The 19445-nt window shown below is 39.9% G+C and overlaps 2 protein-coding genes across 7 annotated transcripts in view; both read left to right on the forward strand.

Annotated features, from left to right (window-relative positions):
- The window catches only part of RP1 (RP1 axonemal microtubule associated), a 276632-nt gene that overhangs the window by 54021 nt on the left and 203166 nt on the right, over positions 1-19445 (forward strand). For all 5 annotated transcript variants that reach the window (XM_072998928.2, XM_072998925.2, XM_078393749.1 and 2 more), the window contains 3 exons: positions 12588-12751; positions 15446-15532; positions 19038-19170. In XM_072998928.2, the coding sequence (XP_072855029.2) occupies positions 12588-12751; positions 15446-15532; positions 19038-19170 (384 nt within the window). The remainder of the gene's footprint in view (positions 1-12587; positions 12752-15445; positions 15533-19037; positions 19171-19445) is intronic.
- LOC144589330 (uncharacterized) overlaps positions 1-19445 on the forward strand; it is a 146300-nt gene that overhangs the window by 33823 nt on the left and 93032 nt on the right. The window lies entirely within an intron of this gene.

Raw genomic sequence — 19445 nt, forward strand, 5'->3', positions numbered from 1 at the left:
AGCGACTCTACGGTAAAGCTGAAGCTTCTTTTAGGACTGGTCCTCCATATTTGGTTCAAACGCAACAAAAGGATACTGCAGAATCCTTCTGCACAGTAATGGGAACGGCTCCTTCATTTTCTAATGCATGTAGTTCTTGGACTGATGATAGCATGACATCTTCACAAGCATTGCATGAAATTCCAGAAGATTTAAACAAAGCCTGTAAGATGTGGGAAAAAGAAAATGCTACCTTGCCAGCACCACAGTTCAGTCTTAATGGGGAAGATGCATATTGTGATGATGACTGTTCAGTGCAATACATGAATCAACATAGCCAGTCTCAGGTACAAATTGCAGAAGATGAGGGGATATTGATTGATAAGGGAAAGTGGCTTCTTAAGGAAAACCACCTAATAAGAAGGTCACCTCCAGAGAATATTGGAATGTGTGGCAATATAGATACAACATCAACTGACACAATCCTTGACAATCATAGTGATGACATTCCATATTCACATTTTGGAAATCTGGATCAGCAGCCACCACTCAAAGAAATATCATCTTCTGAACTTGAAGACATGGCTAAGCCTTGTGATAATGTATGCGGCTACTTCAATATGCCCCATAATAGTGATTCAGAACTTTTTGCTGATGCTTTAAGTATCAAAAGCAAAAATAGCCAGAACGGCAGCACTTTGCCTTGGGAGGCAGCAAGCAAGATATGCACCACTTCCACGCAAATTTGTGCAGAAGGGAACAGCCCAGCTTTTACTTCTGTAGAGTTCAGGCTGCCTGACAACAAAGTTCATCCTCTACAGCAGCCTGCAGATGATGAGCCCATTCAAAGCCAACCAAATAGCAATGCTAATTCAATCAGGAATAACCATGAGGATCAAGATTCCCTTGATAAACTTCACGCCATTTGTGGTCAACATTGTCCAATACTGACAGCCATCATCAAAGCAACTAATGAGGAGATCAGAGGATGTGCTTACCGGAAAGCCTCTGACGTTGAGAATCAGATGGGACTACACTTGTTAATGGATACCACACCTTTCATATGGCAAGGCAGAAATCTAATTGGGCTTAACAAAAACTTTGCACAGTTGAAGAATAGTAGCATTAAGAAGATTTCAAGCAATCTTTTTGATAGATTTTATGCTGACAATACTTTGGATTTTATTAATGATAACACTTTTAAATTACTTTTATCACTGAAAGAAAACCAAGGTTTAAAGAAATTATATGTTACAGAAAATATGAATGTAAATCCACAGGGGATCAACAATCATGGATTTAATGCAGCCAAAGAAACTCTTAGTGAGGTAGCAATAGGACAGAATAACAATTTACCTATGTTCCAAAACTCAGGAGGAAATTCTAATCAAGTATTGGGGGAGAAACCTGCTCCTTCATTTACAGAAGTAAGACAAGATTGCAAAAGTGAAACTTTTTACCATAATGGAATGTTTTTAAATAACACTGACTGGAAAGTAGCTGTAAATTTAGAAGGTGAAAATGCTCTGAACAGCAAAGAAGAAACTTCAACTTATGTAAAAGAACACGAAAATGGCAATGAACACTCAGAATCTTAAAAGGGTTATCAAGAATGCTATGACATGACATAGGAACACTTGTAACTTTGTGTGTGTGGATTCTTATACCTCTCATTAACTGTGTTTCAGCTGAAACAATCCTTTTATGAAAATGATTTTTCTTCATTTTTCTTGCTTATTTCTTGGCATTATTTCAATTTTCCTTAACAAATGCAGCATGACAACATTGGAAGGAATCCAGTCAATATTCCTTCAGAAGAAGATATAGTATACTATTGATTTTGTCTTAAATAAATCTTATTTTGAAGACAAAGTGAAATTAATTCTGCAGAGATATATAGCTGAATATCACCATGAAACAGAGAGGTGATGTGCAATACATAATGTACACGGGTGTTGGTGGACAATGAAAAAGAGCAAATGGTAACTGTGCTACCTTGTTGTGTAGAAAGAAACACCAATTATTTATATTCAGGTAAGGCCATACTGGGGAATGAAAGGCTACCAAAGAAAAAGTAATGATATATAAGCCATCTTCTGGAAAATGTGTTTATGGATGTTAGGTACCTTCTTCTATGATTGTTTAAATAGTACTGTTGCATATGAAATTATGACATGAGCTGGTGTATTTACTGCTTTAAATTTATATTTTATCTTTCAACAACTACAAAAAGAATAATTAAGGGCTTTCCAACTTTGAAAGTTTAGTAGCTGCTTTGGTTCTTCACATTTCTTGCAGTTTTCATTTCAAGATAGGGTAACAATGCGACAAACTAAGTTGCAGGTTTTCAGCTTGTTCACCTAAGGTTTTAAAACAAGTAGAAATTGTTGTGCATTTAAATTTCACTCAGGTTTATTACCTTGCTGTGTGGAGCAAGGAGGTATCAAGATCTGCATTAGTGGCCATGATTAGATGACTCCTTTGAACCTTTTCCCTTAACAAAGAAAGGTTGAGGACTGAGTGGACAGGAAGTAAGGTGGTTTTATGTGCTTGCTTGCCTATATCCAGTGCTCACACTGGCAGTCTGGAAGCCTGCACATGGTGTTTATTATCATGCTACTGATTTCCTGAAAATGAAACACATGGTTCATATTTATCAAAAGTAAACTTTTCTCTAAGTGTCTGCATATGCTACTATTAGAATATGCATCTAATGTATATAGTTCACAATCTATGTTGTAATTGTAATTATTTTACTTGGAAAGAAAATTAATGCTAATAATTGGTGACAGCTAAAGGATTGAACAGGAGGGCATCTCTCTTTCTAAATTTCTGAGAGGAACAGTGCATCCCTGCTTCTGTTGTGAGCCACTTTTGCTAGAAATGCAGACTTATCTGTTCATAAGTATACTTTGTCCAATGTCATATTCTCATAAGTTGTACATAGAACATTTTCCTTTTTCTGAACAGCTTGTATCTGTTTTTATAAACATACTGGAAAACCAACAGTATGTCAACTGAAACAGGCAACAATTATAGACCAGACTACTCAGCACTGTCTCAGACGTTTTTACAGTTGTGTCCAGATATACCAGCAACCTTAGTAAATTCACAGAGGCATGAGTCTAAGAAAGGCTTCCACAGTCTGGAGATCAGTATCTCAAATCCCATCTACACATACAGCCAAACCACTCTTCAGCATTTCTATCCAGAGTGGCCTTTGTCTTAATAATGCAGTATGAAGTCCAGCATGGGCTCATCTGCAGTTGCTGAGGGTACTGCTGGCTAGGATCAAGGAATTTAACTCTAGAAAACATGGTTATTTTTCATGCAAATTCTACTAGAGACTTTTCTGATGAATGTTGCTTGTCCAATAGTGCACTATCGCATGTAGTAGTGTAATAAAACGGGTTTCACATTTTCAAAAACTACAAAGGCAGCTATGTTTTTCTGTAAATATTTGCCAGTTTCACATTGTTTTGAAGAATTATCATTACTCATACCTTTGTGTTCTGTAAAATCAATCTGTATTATGATCAATAAAATTAAGTAAAAAAACCCAGCACTTTGTTATTAGAGAATTAAAGGGAGGAAAAGCAAAAAAAAAAAAAAAAGTTTTGTTACTTAGCCAAGGCCCTTCTCTTAGTCCCATCATCTGTGTAGGTATGTTGCTGAGGATGTGAGAGAATGCCTTTGCTGGTAGTTACTCTCAGGTTTGGGATCAATGGAACCACTGGGGGAAACTGCAATGCAAATTAATTCAATGGTTTGTAATCATTTCAGAAACTTTCAATGCATTATATATTTGGGAGTACCACACACCCCCAATTATTTTTTTGTATTGGACTGCATATCATTTTAGGATCTATGTTGTAAATGAAACACCAGTTATTTATATCCAGGTGAATAACAACAAGCACCAAACACCAAAAACTGCAAACACCAAAATTAACAGTAGTTCTTTAAAAGATGCTAAGGAGCTGTTGTAACTATAGATGGGGGTATTGGTATTTTTATACTAATACCCCCACACAGACAGATGTAATGAGGGTCCAGGCTCCCTGGGTCTGGACCATCCACTCATGCGTCTGCTGGCAGCAGCGGCAGCTCTGCTCTCCCTTCCAATTGCTCTGGAGCTTGTGGTTGGCTATCCACTCGTCAGCCTGGCAGGGATACTTGTCTTCCCTCTTTCTGCCAGGAGTGGATAGCTGACCGTGAGCTCCAGAGTGATTGGAAGGGACAGCACAGCCGGCGGCAGATGTATGAGTGGACACTCTGGCCCCCAGGGGGCTGGAACCCCATTATGTCCAGCTGTGTGGGGGTATTCGTATACAAATACAAATACCCCCATCTCTAGTTGTAACTTAGCAGTAGCAAGAATATTAGTGCAGATCTCTGCATATGGCACTAACCAGAGGTATGAGGTCAAAACAGAAAGATCAAAAAATTGGGCCTCATCCTATCCAGGGTTCTTTGCATGTCCATAATATTAATTCTGCACACTGAAAAAAACCTAATTTGCCAGATCCTCTTGGGGTATATGGGGTACTGCTGCTAGTGCAAAACGAAGGGTGCATAGGTGGGAAATAAATTATAGAGGACCATGAAGGAAAAGTGAAAATATAAAGTGAAATATAAATTTACAGAAAATTTTGTTCAAATCACAATATAATCAAGGATAAAGAGCTAAGCGTATTTGTACTCTCAACTCAGGCAAATATGAAATTTGTTGACATTGTTCACTCAGATGAAAAAAGGCAAGTTCATGTATTTGCAGGATATATATAGGCTTTTGTGTTTTGTTTCTTGCCTAGTTCCCTTCTCCTCTCCTGCTTCCTATCCCCTTCAGTGAGTTTGTGAAATATATTTAGGGTTTGGATAGTTCTGAATTTTTGGAGATGATGTTATGTCATGTGCTGCCAAGTTGGAACTGACTTATGGCGCAACCCTAATAGGGCTTTCAAGGAAAGTGGGATATTTAAGGAATTGTTTTACCAGTTCTGCATACCCCAATGAACTTCTGTGACGAAGCAGGCATTCAAACCAAGGTGTCCTTACTCTATCCACTACACACTGGGTATCCCTTTGGGGGATGATAACATTTCTTAATTCATCAGACAAATCCTATTCAGATGAGGCCCCCATACGTCTACCACATTTTTGTGTGGTGCTTGTAAACACATGAGAAACATATATTTTGAAATATACTTTCAGGTGTGTATTTCATCATGTTTTGTTGAACATCTCTCCCTTTTAAATTTCATAGAAAATACATAGTAGACATGCTGTGGAAACACATTGGCCTTTTCTTTCCTTTATTCTTTTTACTTGTTCATCTGGAATCAAGTGACTCTTGGAAATCAGCATTCAGCATGTTAATTTGGCATATGCTGTACAGTTGAGAACATGCTATTTGTTTTTGATTTAACATCTAGCAGAGCAGCTGGCACCATAATTTAAAATGGTACAGTAATTTAAAATGCTGAGAATTAAAGAGTAGAGCAATGCTTTCTGTGTCATATGTTTACTTAAAAAATAGGAAGGCGGAGGTACCTGCTTTTGCTTACACCTGTCAGATTAAATATATATAGGGGCATAAGCAGAGAGGGAAAGAGAAAGAGACAAATATAAAAGGGTTATATTTGTTGCTTTGTATTTGTCGGGGTCTCTGGACCTCATGAATACGAAATTACAAATATCTGATGAATAGTGATATTTGTTGAATATCGCATTTCATTTTATATTCATCCCCATGTCAATATAGGTCCAAGTATAGCGGATCAGAGTATGATTCAGTGTAGGGCCTTATTACCTTTAGTTCATGACAAACACAAATACTGACTGATTATATAACCTAAACATTTTGTCAACAACACTTCTGAAATTTCAAATCAAAACATATTCAGGAGATTGAAGAACTGGAAATTGGTTATTAGAACAGAATGTTTGAGTGAAATAATTTATACAGTACACCTCTTGTACATAGTACCTTACATTTTAGTAGTTTTAGCACATTTTTGTAGTTCATGGATAGCGATTAATCTATAAAGAATCCCACTCTTTCATCTGGGAATGTAGAGAATCATTTTCGTTTACATTCATGTTCAGTTTCCTTTTACATGTGCAGTTTACCACTTGTTCACTGAAACAATTTACATGGAAGAATATTTCTGAAACCAGTTTCCTTCTTTTTATCTCATGGGTATTGCTAAATTGGATTAAACTAATGAGCATAACATTTAATTATGACTAGTGAAGAGAATGATTTAATAAAAGCAAAGCTGTGCAGATTTTATTGATCCTACATTATTAACATTATAAGTCATCATTGAAGCAGAAATACAGGGACAGAATGATAAAAATCTAAATACCTGCCTACAGTTTTCTGTTCCTTTCCTAAGAATAGTTACCGAAGAAAACCTGTGGTGAAATTAAATATGGCAGAAGGAAGGCCTAAATCCAACACGATCCTTCTGCATATCATGAAACATTCCTTCCCTCCCCCCTTAATAAGGTTCATGACACAGTTAGCAGCTTGTAGTCCTAATAGTCACAAAAAACAAAAAAACACAAAAACCTGACTTCAGAGAATGTTCCATCTTTCTGGAGTTGGCTTTTTGAGTGCTGGGTTTCTACAGTAGACACCTCCCTTTCACATAAGCAGATGTCCAGCACAGAGTAGACCTCCCAGAAATGAGTAAGGTTCTACTGACAATAAAACCCACTGTTATATCAGGATTTCCTTTTTAAAAAAGATTAAAATTTTGTAATATACACGAGGTACATACACATGTGGAGTACTGTTCCAGGAGAGCTAGTTTTCTTACTCCCCTGCCAAAGTTCTGTTTATTTTGGGGTGGATGGGGAAGCAAGTCATTGGAATGATCTTGCATGTGTGAACATTCCATCCACTTTTTAAAACATTTCCCGCTACCAGATAGGAATTTTTAGAAAAGAAAAGGAAAGAACCAGGCTGGGTGCCCACCTGCTTACCCTCTTGCTTGCTTGCCCAAATGGCCACCCATCCAATTGCTTGTCTGTACCCCATAGCTCACCTCCTTGCCTGCCTCATTACCCCTTGGCCTTCCAGGTTGCCTCCCCTCACTCACTTGCCCCAGCCTAACTGCCTGATCTCTCCTTTGCCTGTCCACTTGCCCTCCTCACACTCTTGTCTGCCAGCCCAATTGCCTGCCCATTGACACCGCTCTTGCATGCAAATCCCTCAGGAGCCTGCCTCTGTGTCCTCCCACCCTCTCACCCCTTATCCCTTTCCTTTTCATCTTCTTCCCCTTTCATTTCCATTCTCCCCACTGCCCCCTGTCCTGGCCAAGCATACAAACCTGATAGGAGATGGGCATGGTAGTAGCAGTGGCAGCAAGGAGTCCACGGCAGCAACAGGGAGTCCAAGGAGGAGGAGGTGGAGGTGAGGGTGGACACAGAGGGACAGGAGGTCAGACAAGATGAAGAAAACTGTACCTAATGCATGCTTGTGGTGGATAGAGGCACAAAATACATCCAGGCAGGAGAGCTCTAAACTGAAGTGAAGACAATATAGAGGTCTATCAAATAGAATCTTACCAGAGATCCACAGGTAAAAGCCAAGAACAACTCAGAGACAAGTCAGTGTGGATAGCTCACACTGACCTAGTGAAGTCTTTCTAGCCAGGTGGGCTAGAAAGAGACATTTGAGGCTGTAATGCAAAAGTAAGCCGGATTTAGCTGTCTATCTGTCAAAGTAAAACTCCCAGAATGGAGAATTATCTTATTTTATTTTATTTCTCTACAGTAGTGCCTCGACTTATGAATGTCATGACTTGCAACCAATTTGACTTGCAATTAGCTTCAGTTGCAAAATTTTGCTTTGACTTGAGACCGGCGCTTTGAGATATGACCGGAAAAAAGGCTCCTTCCCTCCTTCCCTGCCCTTTTTTTTTCACATTAGAGGTCACCTTAGGTTAAAAAAAGGTCTCCCCTAGTGGACGGATTAACTGCTTTTACATTAGTTCCTATGGGAACTAGTGCTTTGAAATACAACCAGTGCCTTGAGATACAACCCAACAATGGCCGGAATTGATTAATCGCGTTTCAATGTATTCCTATGGGAAAATGTGCTTTGAGTGACGACCAACTTGAGTTATGACCATCATCGCAGAATGAATTAAGTTTGCAACTCAAGACACCACTGTACTGCCTGATTAGTGATGAACATTACTCCAGGTAGTATACATGATAAAACAAGCAAACCCAAATTGCCCCACCCACAACAATATAACCTAATGTACCAAAAAACTTAACAAAAAAAGGCATACCAATGGCAGACATTAGTCAAATGACAATGACACAGAGAGGAAAAGAAATGAGGGCACAGACTGTTTTAAAGAATTCTTCCCTTGCTAATTTTCTACATATAGAGAGAGGGGGGCTGGCATACCTCCAAGGGAAGTTTATTCCATAAGGATGGGGCCACCACTGAGAATGTTTGGCTCCTCACTGAGAACTTTGTCACCTTTCTCAGTGTGGCCAACTTCAGTAGCAAGGCTTGGGAGGAGTGAGAGAAATGGGTAGTTTGTTTGTTTGTTTTTTGGAGGAGAACATTCCAACAGGTATTGAGATCCCTAACCATTCAGGATCATGTAGATCAGGGGTGTCCAACCTTTCACCTTCCCTGGGCCACATTAGAAGATGAAAATTTGGTTTGGGCCGCATGGGGGGGCAGCCCTAGCCATCCTCCACAGCCCCGCTCCAAGCGCGCTTACCGGCAGCTGCAATCTCAGACAGCAGAGGCTGCCAGTTGTGACTCTGGTGGCTTTATGGGGCTGGGAGGGGGTCCACCTATTGACAGGGATGGCACGATGCAGTCACATAGCCCCCCTCCCCCCTCCCCCTCCCTCCTTCCTTCCCTCTCCACCCCCCCACCATTGTGACGTGCCCCAGCCGCATTCCGGCCACAAGTGCCAGCAGTGTAACTTGAAACTTTGGAATTTTTTTTTAAAATAAAAAATTGCACTGGGCCGCATTATGAGCCAACCTGAGCCGCATGTGGCCCTTGGGCCGCAGGTTGGACAAGCCTGATGTAGATCAAAACTAGCACATTGAATTGGGCATAGAAACTAATAGGGAGCCAATGCAGGCAGGCCAGGGCTGGGGTTACATGGTCAATTTTGCTTCTCCTAGAAATCAGCCACAGAGACTGAATTTGTCAAAATCCTAACAAGAACATGCTTTCCTGCTAGCTGCTTTTTTTGTCATTGACAAATTGTTGTAAGCTATTCTGAATATGCATCTGGGATTCGTAGTTTGGTAAGATTCTTAGAATGCTGTGCTAGAGAGTTCTAGTGTGCCTTAGAGTGAGAAAGGGTAAGGGATTGAACAGGCAGGTGGACACAGATGCATAAAAGAGTGATTGAGCAAGTGGGCAAGAGGGCAGAGGGGTGGGCATAAGGGCAAATGAATGAGAGCAGACAGGTAGGTGCTCACATGCATGTGACAGAGATTGAGTGCAAGTGTGCCACAAGTGACAGAGAGCATGGAGAAGTGAGCATGTACATGAATGGAAAAGAGGGTGGGAACAATCATGTGTGCAAAGAAAGTGTATGTGTGTGTGAGAAAAAGAAAGTATGAGTGGGAGCAAAAGACAGAAAGCATGCCTGCACGTGCACGAGAGAGAGAGATTAGGACCTGTAGCTTAGGCAGGCACTGCCCTGGACTACTAATGCGGGTGCAGGTAGAGTGACCTGGTTTAGGTGAGTTGCTACGTGCCGTGTATCAAATCCAATTTCCTTTTCTCACATAAATAGCCAAGGTGAAGGTGGTTGTCAGGGAAAAAACATTTAGGACCTTTGAAATGCACAGAATCAGCAAACCTACACAAATGTATTCCCCATAAATCTCAAGTTTGTGGCTGACAAGCAGTAGCCCAGGAGTATATTTTGTTGCTTAGTTAAGTCATGTCGGATTCTTCGTGACCCCATGGACCAGAGCACATCAGGTCCTCCTGTCTTCCACTGCCTCCTGCAGTTTGGTCAAGGAGTACATTAGAAGGATTCATAAACAATACTCTTCCTAAACACTCTCTAGAGGTCTCTGATATTTAGAAGTACATTGCTTCTGAACATGGAAGATTCATTTAGGAGGATTTCCTATCAGGCAACATGGCACACCACCCAATACAATTTTTCATTTCTGATTCTCATCCTCTGGATATCTTCAGGAAAGTGCCAGGTGGGTGAATTTCTGGGCAGTTTGTTACAATAGCTTAACTCATTCACTAAACTAACACTGGTAAGAAATGCTTCTTTGTGGAATTCAAGTCGACTTTCTTTATGTGGTGGATTACAAATCCAGCCCTATTTCTAATTGGATTGTATAGGGGAGGGAGGAAGGGGTTTGTAGCTCAAAGCAGCTGGGAAAGAAGTGCCAAGGGAAGCATCTCATTATATATCTGTTGCTACATTTTCCATGTGCAGTAAGCAGACCAGCCACATGAGGGAACAGGAGAGCATTTTCATATATATTTTTAAAGACTGCACCAATAACAGTAGTGAATTCATAACTGGGCAACTGTGATGGAAATGATCTCAACTATAAATGGTATTAAAGACAGTAGCATAGGGGCAAAATATGGTATTTGTTATGGTTGCAGGCCAGTGAAAGGTGCCACACACTAAAGACTAGGGGTGATTGTAACTCTGAATCATAAATAGATGATGATGTGTTTTTGTGGTGAAAACTGTAGCAGCTTAACTTTCTGTTTCCTAGGATAGAATGGAGGCAAATCAGAAAAACTGCATTACTTTTGGCACTGATCATTACTTTGATGTAACATTACATTGCTTTTTATACAAAAGTAAATTTAGGATTGAATGACACACAACTTTTTAAAAATCCTGTCAGTATATCTCTAAAGATGCCTTAAAATGCTGTTTAAAAGTAAGGTTTGAAAGCAACTAGAGGACATTACTTATTGCACCAATACAGTACATTTTTTCATTCATTACTTTACTTTTGAAGTGTAGCTCCATTACCCCTTTGTTAGTCAAAAAGGTAAGTTGTTTTCTTTAACCTGTTACTTCTAAGCTTTGTAAAGAGGTGGCATGAAACAAGCCCTCTGTACCTCTTTTCAGAGGCTTAGCACGCAAGGAAGGGTTTGCCTCATTTGAACTTTATGCCTCAGCTGTGCATGGGCAGGTGGTGGACTCTTCTCTACCATCTGCCAAAGATGCAGATGATAAAATGATAAAACAGCTGTGAATGTTTCCACTGGTTCCTGAAAAATGTTTCAACTGGAGAGTAAACTATGGTCTCCTAAAGAATTTTCTTTAGCAATATTCAGTGTTGCTTCTTCTGGTTTCCTAGCCAATTTCATTATGAGAAGGTTGGTATAGGCTTGTTGTTGTTAGGTAAAGGTAAAGGTTTCCCTTGACAATTTTTGTCCAGTCGTGTCCGACTCTAGGGGGCGGCGCTCATCCCGCTCTTCAAGCCATAGAGCCAGCGTTTGTCCGAAGACAATCTTTCCATGGTCACATGGCCAGTGCCAGAGATGGTACCTATTTATCTACTCGCATTTGCATGCTTTCGAACCGCTAGGTTGGCGGGAGCTGGGACAAGCAACGGGCGCTCACTCCGTCGCGTGGATTCGATCTTACGACTGCTTGGTCTTCTGACCCTGCAGCACAGGCTTCTGCGGTTTAGCCCACAGCGCCACCACGTTATGTGCTGTCAAATCAGAACTGACTTATAATGACCCTAATTCGGCTTTCTAGGTAGGTGAGATATTTACAGAGTGGTTTTACCGCTACCACACCCCCCGTGAGCTTCCTTGGCTAAGTGAAGATTCAAACTAAGGCTTCCTAAGTCCTATTTTGATACAGCTTTAATGTCCACAGTTTTGTAGAAACTTTAATATTTTAAAGTGATTGTATCATCCTTCTTTAGACACAGTTTTCATATGGGAAAGAAATTATGGAAACCAAATGGAATATTTTTGGATGTGGGATTAATGAAATATGTCTTCATGTCTTAAATTGTCTCTATGAATAATTGGCTGCATAAATGCATGATCAAACAAATACCAGATTCCTAACAGTACTCACACAGTTTGTAATCTGAGCCTGATTGAACTTTAAGATCTTCAGGAGAGGCCTTCTTCAAATATCAAAAATTCAGAAGGCCACCAAAGTAGAATGCAGGAATGGAACCTTCTCCTCTTGTGGCTCCTAGACTATGGGATACACTCCTTTCTGAGTTATGATTTATTTCCACTCTAACCAAATTTAAGAAAGGAGTAAAAGCATATCTTTTTAGACTAGTACATGCAGTCTAACCTATACTGCTATGTTGTTTTTCATCTGCACCCTTTGCTGATTTTAAATGGTTTTTCACGGCTTTGCTTAATCTTGCACTCATATATTAACACGCATACACACAGAGTAAAATGTATGGACTCTCCTTGAAAACATTTGTGGACTGTCATGATGGGCACATACTCTTTTTGATTTACACTGAATCCATTGTTGGGGATTAGTAATTTAAAGGAGGTGGACCTCTACTTGAATCAAAGGGACACCAGAGTTATAAATCTTTCTTTGTGTGTGTGTGTGTTTCTGTAGCAATGAAATGGAAGGTAACAGTTCATACCAATGACCAGCCATCTGCGGGTACCAGCTCACAAGTTTATATTACATTATATGGAGATAAAAGTAATTCAGGAGCTATCTTTCTATATGGAGAAGAGAAAAGGGTGTTTGAAAGAGGAAACACAGATATCTTCACTGTAAGTAAACAATATGAATACTGATTGTTTTTAAAGTAGTAAAAAGGTGACATTTAGTCCAGTCGTGTCCAACTCTAGGGGGTGGTGTTCATCCCCGTTTCCAAGCCATAGAGCCAGAGTTTGTCCGAAGACAGTTTCTGTGGTCACGTGGCCAGCACGACTAGACACGGAATGTCGTTACCTTCCTACCATGGTGGTACCTATTTATCTAATCGCATTTACATGCTTTTGAACTGCTAGGTTGGCAGGAACTCAGACAAGCGTCAGGATCTCACTCCATCATGTTGATTCGATCTTACAACTGCTGGTCTTCCAACCTTGCACAGAGGCTTCTGCCGTTTAACCCACAGTGCCACCATGTCCCTTTTTTAGGGACCACATTATATAAAAATTAGAGACAGTTAGCTTCTTTGGTAAGCAAACATTAATATTATTCATTATAGAATATATTTCAGTCTACCTGTATGAATTAAAAGGGTGTATGTTCTCCTCATCAACCTGTTACTTTGTAGCCCATGTTTGGATGCTGATAATCCATAGCATCCACAGACAGAAATGGCAAAATACCAGTTTGGTTACAAGGTAGGGAAAGCAAAAAGGAAAAATAAGATGCAAAACTGGACAGGTTCCTAAGCTTATTGTATCAGATTGGCTGTCTGGTTTGCTTTTTGCCAATCACAATATGCAAGAAGACAGTTTGGAGGAAAGCCCCAGCATTGGCAACTCACCATAGGCTCCCTCAGAGTGATCTTTCATGCTTATTTCATACTTCAAGACTAAATCCTCTTCTTCTATGAAGTGCAAATCAGCTACATTTGGCTCCAATTTATTCAATATGTGAACACAGTCACTACACAGTTTGGCCCACCAATTAACAAACTTTATTTTTGGAAGGACACATTTTAAATGCTTGGGACTCAATCTATTATATGGACGTCTCTTCAGTGGGAAGGGAAAGTTTTTATTAACATTCTAATTATCTACCTTTGACATTGTAGCTTTAGTTAGTTCATTTGTTTATGCTTTTTAAAAATGACTTTATTTTTAAATAGACTAACATTGTAAACCTACTTACCTGGGAATAAGATCTGCTGGACATACTAAGACTTATTTCAGAGTAAAAATACAGGGATTATATTCTTAATATTCTAACTACTATTGCTGTAAGAATAAAGAAAAGGAAACACAAAAAGTAAACAGTAGAGGCACTTCCAGCTGTAAAATGATCTTGGCAAATCTTTTAGTAACTCATGGTAATAAGCCGGCAAATGTTCCAAGACCATTCTAGCCTACATAATTCTCTTTTAGTATGTTACCAAATATGTTGGTGCATTAAGGCTAAGCATAAATGCTAAGCAATTTGGAACATAAAAACATTGATTTTGTTTGAATGTTCCTCCAAGTTATGTATTTAGATACACGACATTACTATTCACTTGAACTATTTATCATCTGAAGGCACTAGAAAGATAGAGGGCCTGTCTGGACATGCCAAAATGCCATCACAAAAGGAGCATGGGAAGGCATGGTTAATCTCAAAGGTAAATTGTTCATTCGTTTAGTTGTTTAGAGTGGTCTATTGACTAGATAGGCGGGATATAAATAAAATAAATAAATAAATAAATAAATAAATAAATAAGTCGTGTCCGACTCTTTGTGACCCCATGGACCAGAGCACGCCAGGCCCTCCTATCCTCCACTGCTTCCCGTAGTTGTGTCAATTTCATGTTGGTTGCTTTGCAGACACTGTCCAGCCATCTCATCCTCGGTCGTCCCCTTCTCCTCTTGCCTTCACACTTTCCCAACATCAAGGTCTTTTCCAAAGAGTCTTCTCTTCTCATGAGATGGCCAAAGTACTGGAGCCTCAGCTTCAGGATCTGTCGTTCCAGTGAGCACTCAGGGTTGATTACCTTCAGAATTGACAGGTTTGTTCACCTTGCAGTCCAGGGGACTCTCAAGAGCCTTCTCCAGCACCACAATTCAAAGGCATCAATTCTTCGGCGGACTGCATTCTTTATGGTCCAGCTCTCACTTCCATACATCACAACAGGAAAAACCATAGCTTTGACTATTTGGACTTTTGTTGGCAAGGTGATGTCTCTGCTTTTTAAGATGCTGTCAAGGTTTGTCATTGCTTTCCTCCCAAGAAGCAGCCGTCTTTTAATTTCGTGCTGTCTCCATCTGCAGTGATCATGGAGCCCAAGAAAGTAAAATCTGTCACTGCCTCCATATCTTCCTCTTCTATTTCCCAGGAGGTGATGGGACCAGTGGCCATGATCTTCGTTTTTTTTGATGTTGAGTTTCAGGCCGCTTTTTGCACTCTCCTCTTTCACCCTCATTACAAGGTTCTTTAATTCCTCCTCACTTTCTGCCATCAGAGTGGTATCATCTGCATATCGGAGGTTGTTGATATTTCTTACGGCAATCTTAATTCCGGTAAATAGGGGTTAGTAATGCTGGTGTTTACACTGCATTGCAGAAGCCATATCCTTGAAAATGGATAGTCTAGGCTTCCCTGGAAAGAAATCCTTATATATTCTATCCTTGATGAAGCTTTTTGTCTGAGTTCCTCCTGCCCCCCCCCCTTTAAAGCCAATTAAAGGATTAATTAAAAGTGTTTGACTGGGAACCCCTGATGTGGAAATGAAGAAACTTGTTGAACTATTGATTTTTTGTGTGTTGTTATTTTAACAGATTCACACACTAGACATTGGAGAGCTCTACAAAATACGGGTAGGACACAGTAACTCGGGGGAAACTCCTGCTTGGCATTGCAAAGAGGTGAGTTATTCTATTAAATAAACCTGCTCCCTGATGATTCCAGCAAACTGCACACCTGTTGCTTCACCAAACATGAGTCATGCACATACTTCCTGTCACATGGCTAGAGTGTTAGAACAGCAAAGAGTCTTGTGGTATCTTAAAGACTAGCTTTGTGTGTGTGTGTGTGTGTATTGTTGACCGTTACATCAGGTCCATACATCTGAAGTAATGGGCTACACTGCACAAAAACTTATGCCACACAAAAGTTGCCAATCTTTAAGGTGCCACAGGATTTTGATGGTTTTGCAACACAGTCTAATACAGCTCCCTCTATCATGGCAAATGTAGGAAATAACTTGTTGCCATTACTAAAGAAATGGTTCTGTAATAAATATTATTGTCATAACTAAAGGCACCATTCTCTAATAAATAGGACTTTGTACTTGGGATAAGGTAAAAATAATGGACTCATGTCTTGCAAAATTTTAGGAACTTCTCCAAGGTAATTAATCATGTTAGTAAAACAGCAATTGGCCGGAATCCTACTGCAGATTTCCACCAGTGTAATTGTGTAAATTGTGCTGGAGAATCCCTGCTAAGTACAAAATTGCTGCTCACATTCGTAGTTCTGTGCCTGTTCACATGACCAGGAAACACAAGTAGTAACTTGTTAATTCATGGCATTTTGCCACTGTGATTTATGCAATCACAGTTATACCAGCATACATTCATACATAGCTTCAGGCCAAAGTCTCAAGTGGAAAGTTGACTATGAAAATGGTAGCCTGTGTTTGATTCTTATATGCCGTTCTTCCAAATTAGGAGTGGACTTCTAGCCACTTTCAGATTCATTTTTGTAATGGGAAGGGGCATTGCTGTGGTCTATGTGCCCCCAGGTAGGTCCTCTGGAAGGTGAATTGGCTCCATCTGGTCTCTGGTGAGTCCTCTGGACAGTGATTTGGCTCCAGGACCTGACAAATGTGCCTGCTCTGATCTGTAAGCTTGGAGAAGCATGTCTTAGGGCTTTCTGGAGTCTGTCAGTGACTGTATTGCAGAACATGCAGAACTGAGGTAAACATGGTGCAGATTCATTCTGTTAACTGTAAGAGTTGTTCTCATCTGTTGTGCATAGTTACCAGTTTATTTCTGGAACAAGTGTATGTAGAAAAACATATACAGTATAATAGTTTTTGTTCTCAAGTGTTCCATCGTGAACAAACATAAAATGTCCCTGTCTTTCTTCTTATGTTTTCAGTTTCCAAGGTGATAAATCACAAACTCAGAAACAAGTTTTGTACAGAAATGAGATTAAATATATCGGTGAACTATTTTCATATAAATATTTGTTCCTTACTTACTTAACTGGAAATATATTCAAAGGGAAGTCATTACATTCAGTCATCAGAACAAAAAACTTAGTCCCCAGAGAAGTTGTATTGCCTTCTCTTATGTTTCTCTTTAGGAATCAAAATCTGAGTGGAAACTCTGTATAGTGGAAGAAACCATGACTGATGCTTTATGTACATAGTCACGGAAAAACAAAGTATACTGAGTGCATCATGTTGCCACACTATTTACATAAAGGGAAAATAATTAAAATGATTAGTGTCTTTCTATGCAGCATTAAGAACTAAAGAATAGATGGCAAATGGTTGTTTTAGGTTATTTGGGCTGTTTGGCCGTGTTCTGAAGGTTTTTCTTCCTAACGTTTTGCCAGTCTCTGTGGCCGGCATCTTCAGAGGACAAGTGTTAGAACTGTGTGTTTTAACATAGACTCCTGTCCTCTGAAGATGCTGGCCACAGAGACTGGTGAAATGTTAGGAAGAAAAACCTTCAGAAAACGGCCAAACAGCCTGAAAAACCTACAACAACCATGGCCATGAAAGCCTTTGAGAATACACAGATGGCAAATGCTTCTAATGTCACATAGTAATCAGTGGTTCCTTGGAAGTGAATTCTAAAATCTTCAAGGCTTTTAATCCTGTGTTTATATCTTCCATCCAGAACAACATCAGAAGTTCACCTGCTAGACCCTAAGAAAACACATTGAAACTTGCAATTCTAGCAAAAGCATGTTACTGGAAACTGTTACTCTCAATCTTTCTCACTATAAGTTCAAAGTTTTCTGTTTTGTCCACTAAAAAATGATGTATGTATACAAGGAAATACTTTCTCGCAAGCATCCCTGTGCATCATCAAGACTTTGTATGCATTTTTTTCTTGTGGTAATGAGCTTGCAGACCAGTGAAGCATCCTCACTGAAAGCGTGTCTCTTCTATGTTTGACCTCAGAGTGGGAAAATAATACTGACTGGTATGGCATTCAGTCAAACATTTTCCCTAGCTATGACCTGGACAAAATGATTTGAACCCTTGAGCCCTCCTTACCTTGTCCTGCTGCCACTGCCGCTGCCATCTAGAGAGACAGTGGCTTGGCTTCCCTTCTAGGAGCTGGGCCTGCTATCTTTGCATCTACACATTATCTGCCTCTGACCTGAGAGGTGAGGGCATGTGCAGAGGTCACCTGGCTGTCTGACAGGCCAGGCTGCCTAAACAACAGCAGCAACAACAACAACAACAACAAGTCAGCTGAGAGGCAGGGACATGTGCCGAGGCTTCTGGCCTGCAGGGGCCGGCTGCATATCAAGGTGGTGGTAGCAGTGACAGAGGAAGAAGAAGAGGAGCAGGCAGTAGGAAAAGGTAGGGAGGCAATGGGGGTAGTGGGAAATGGGCCAGGGAGCAGGCTGTTTGGGTGGGGAGGCACACATAGTTGTTGTTTTTGTTTTAAGATAGTCACTGGACTGTGTAAAACAAAAATCCGAACAAACCCATGCCCCGATTTTCAGTTTGTTCAGGAAAAGTTCATAAATTTGTGATTTGTGGACTTCCACAAACCACAAATCAAAACAATTCACCATTTTGACAGTTCATGCCCATCTCAACTGAGTGTTGCTGAGCAAAAATCATACAAACATTGTAGGCATCTTTTAAAAGTGTGGTCATGCACTATACTTATATAAATCATGATGGGGCCTGCCATCATGCATACATACACATACAGTACATACATCCTTGCAAATTTATGAAACATCTTGACATATTGTGTTAACATAGAAGACAACCCATGTTTTTAAAATTCAGCATGAAATGTGATTATCTGTTCCAATAGCATGGGCTGTAATAGCATAATAGTCTAATATAGTTTTTTAAAAGCACATTTCTATTCATTATGCCATGCAAAACCAAAACAAAAATGAAAAAAGAAGACAAGAAGATTGTGGCACCCTATAGACTAACTGCTATATTTTAATGTGAGCTTTTGTGGACAATTCCACTTCTTCAAACATCTATGTGCACAAAAGCTCACATTAAAATATAGCAGTTAGTCTATAAGGTGCCACAACTTTCTTGTCTTCTTATTTTTCATTTTTGTTTTGGTTTTGCCTGACATGCTAGCACAGACTAACATGGCTACTTCTCCTAAAACTACTCCTATTCTTTAAGCTTAGTTGCTTGTATTTCAGGTGCAACTGCAAAATCTTGTGACAGAGGAACACTTCAGTTTTCCTGTTGATAGGTGGCTGGCACAAAACCAGGATGATGGTATAATCTGCCAGGAAGTGCCTGTTTTACATCACGGCCAGCCTCTTCTTCCAGGTACTGTAGATGGTACAGAATATAAAGATACCTATTTTTGATGTGATCATTGTATTTATGAGGACATTACCACCATAAGCTTTAGTATGGGAAACTAAAGGAAATTTATTAGAGATACATTCTGGAACAGATGGGACTTCTAACTTGTCTTTAAAGCACAGCATGAAATACAGTGTATTACTTTAACCTGTTTAGGATGTTACTGAAGAATGATCAACTGTGGCTAGGTTTGCTATTCAGAAATAGTTGGTAAAAGGCATAGAAAGCACCTGAGT

Source organism: Pogona vitticeps, chromosome 4 (genome assembly GCF_051106095.1).
Source record: "Pogona vitticeps strain Pit_001003342236 chromosome 4, PviZW2.1, whole genome shotgun sequence".
Lineage (NCBI taxonomy): Eukaryota > Metazoa > Chordata > Lepidosauria > Squamata > Agamidae > Pogona > Pogona vitticeps.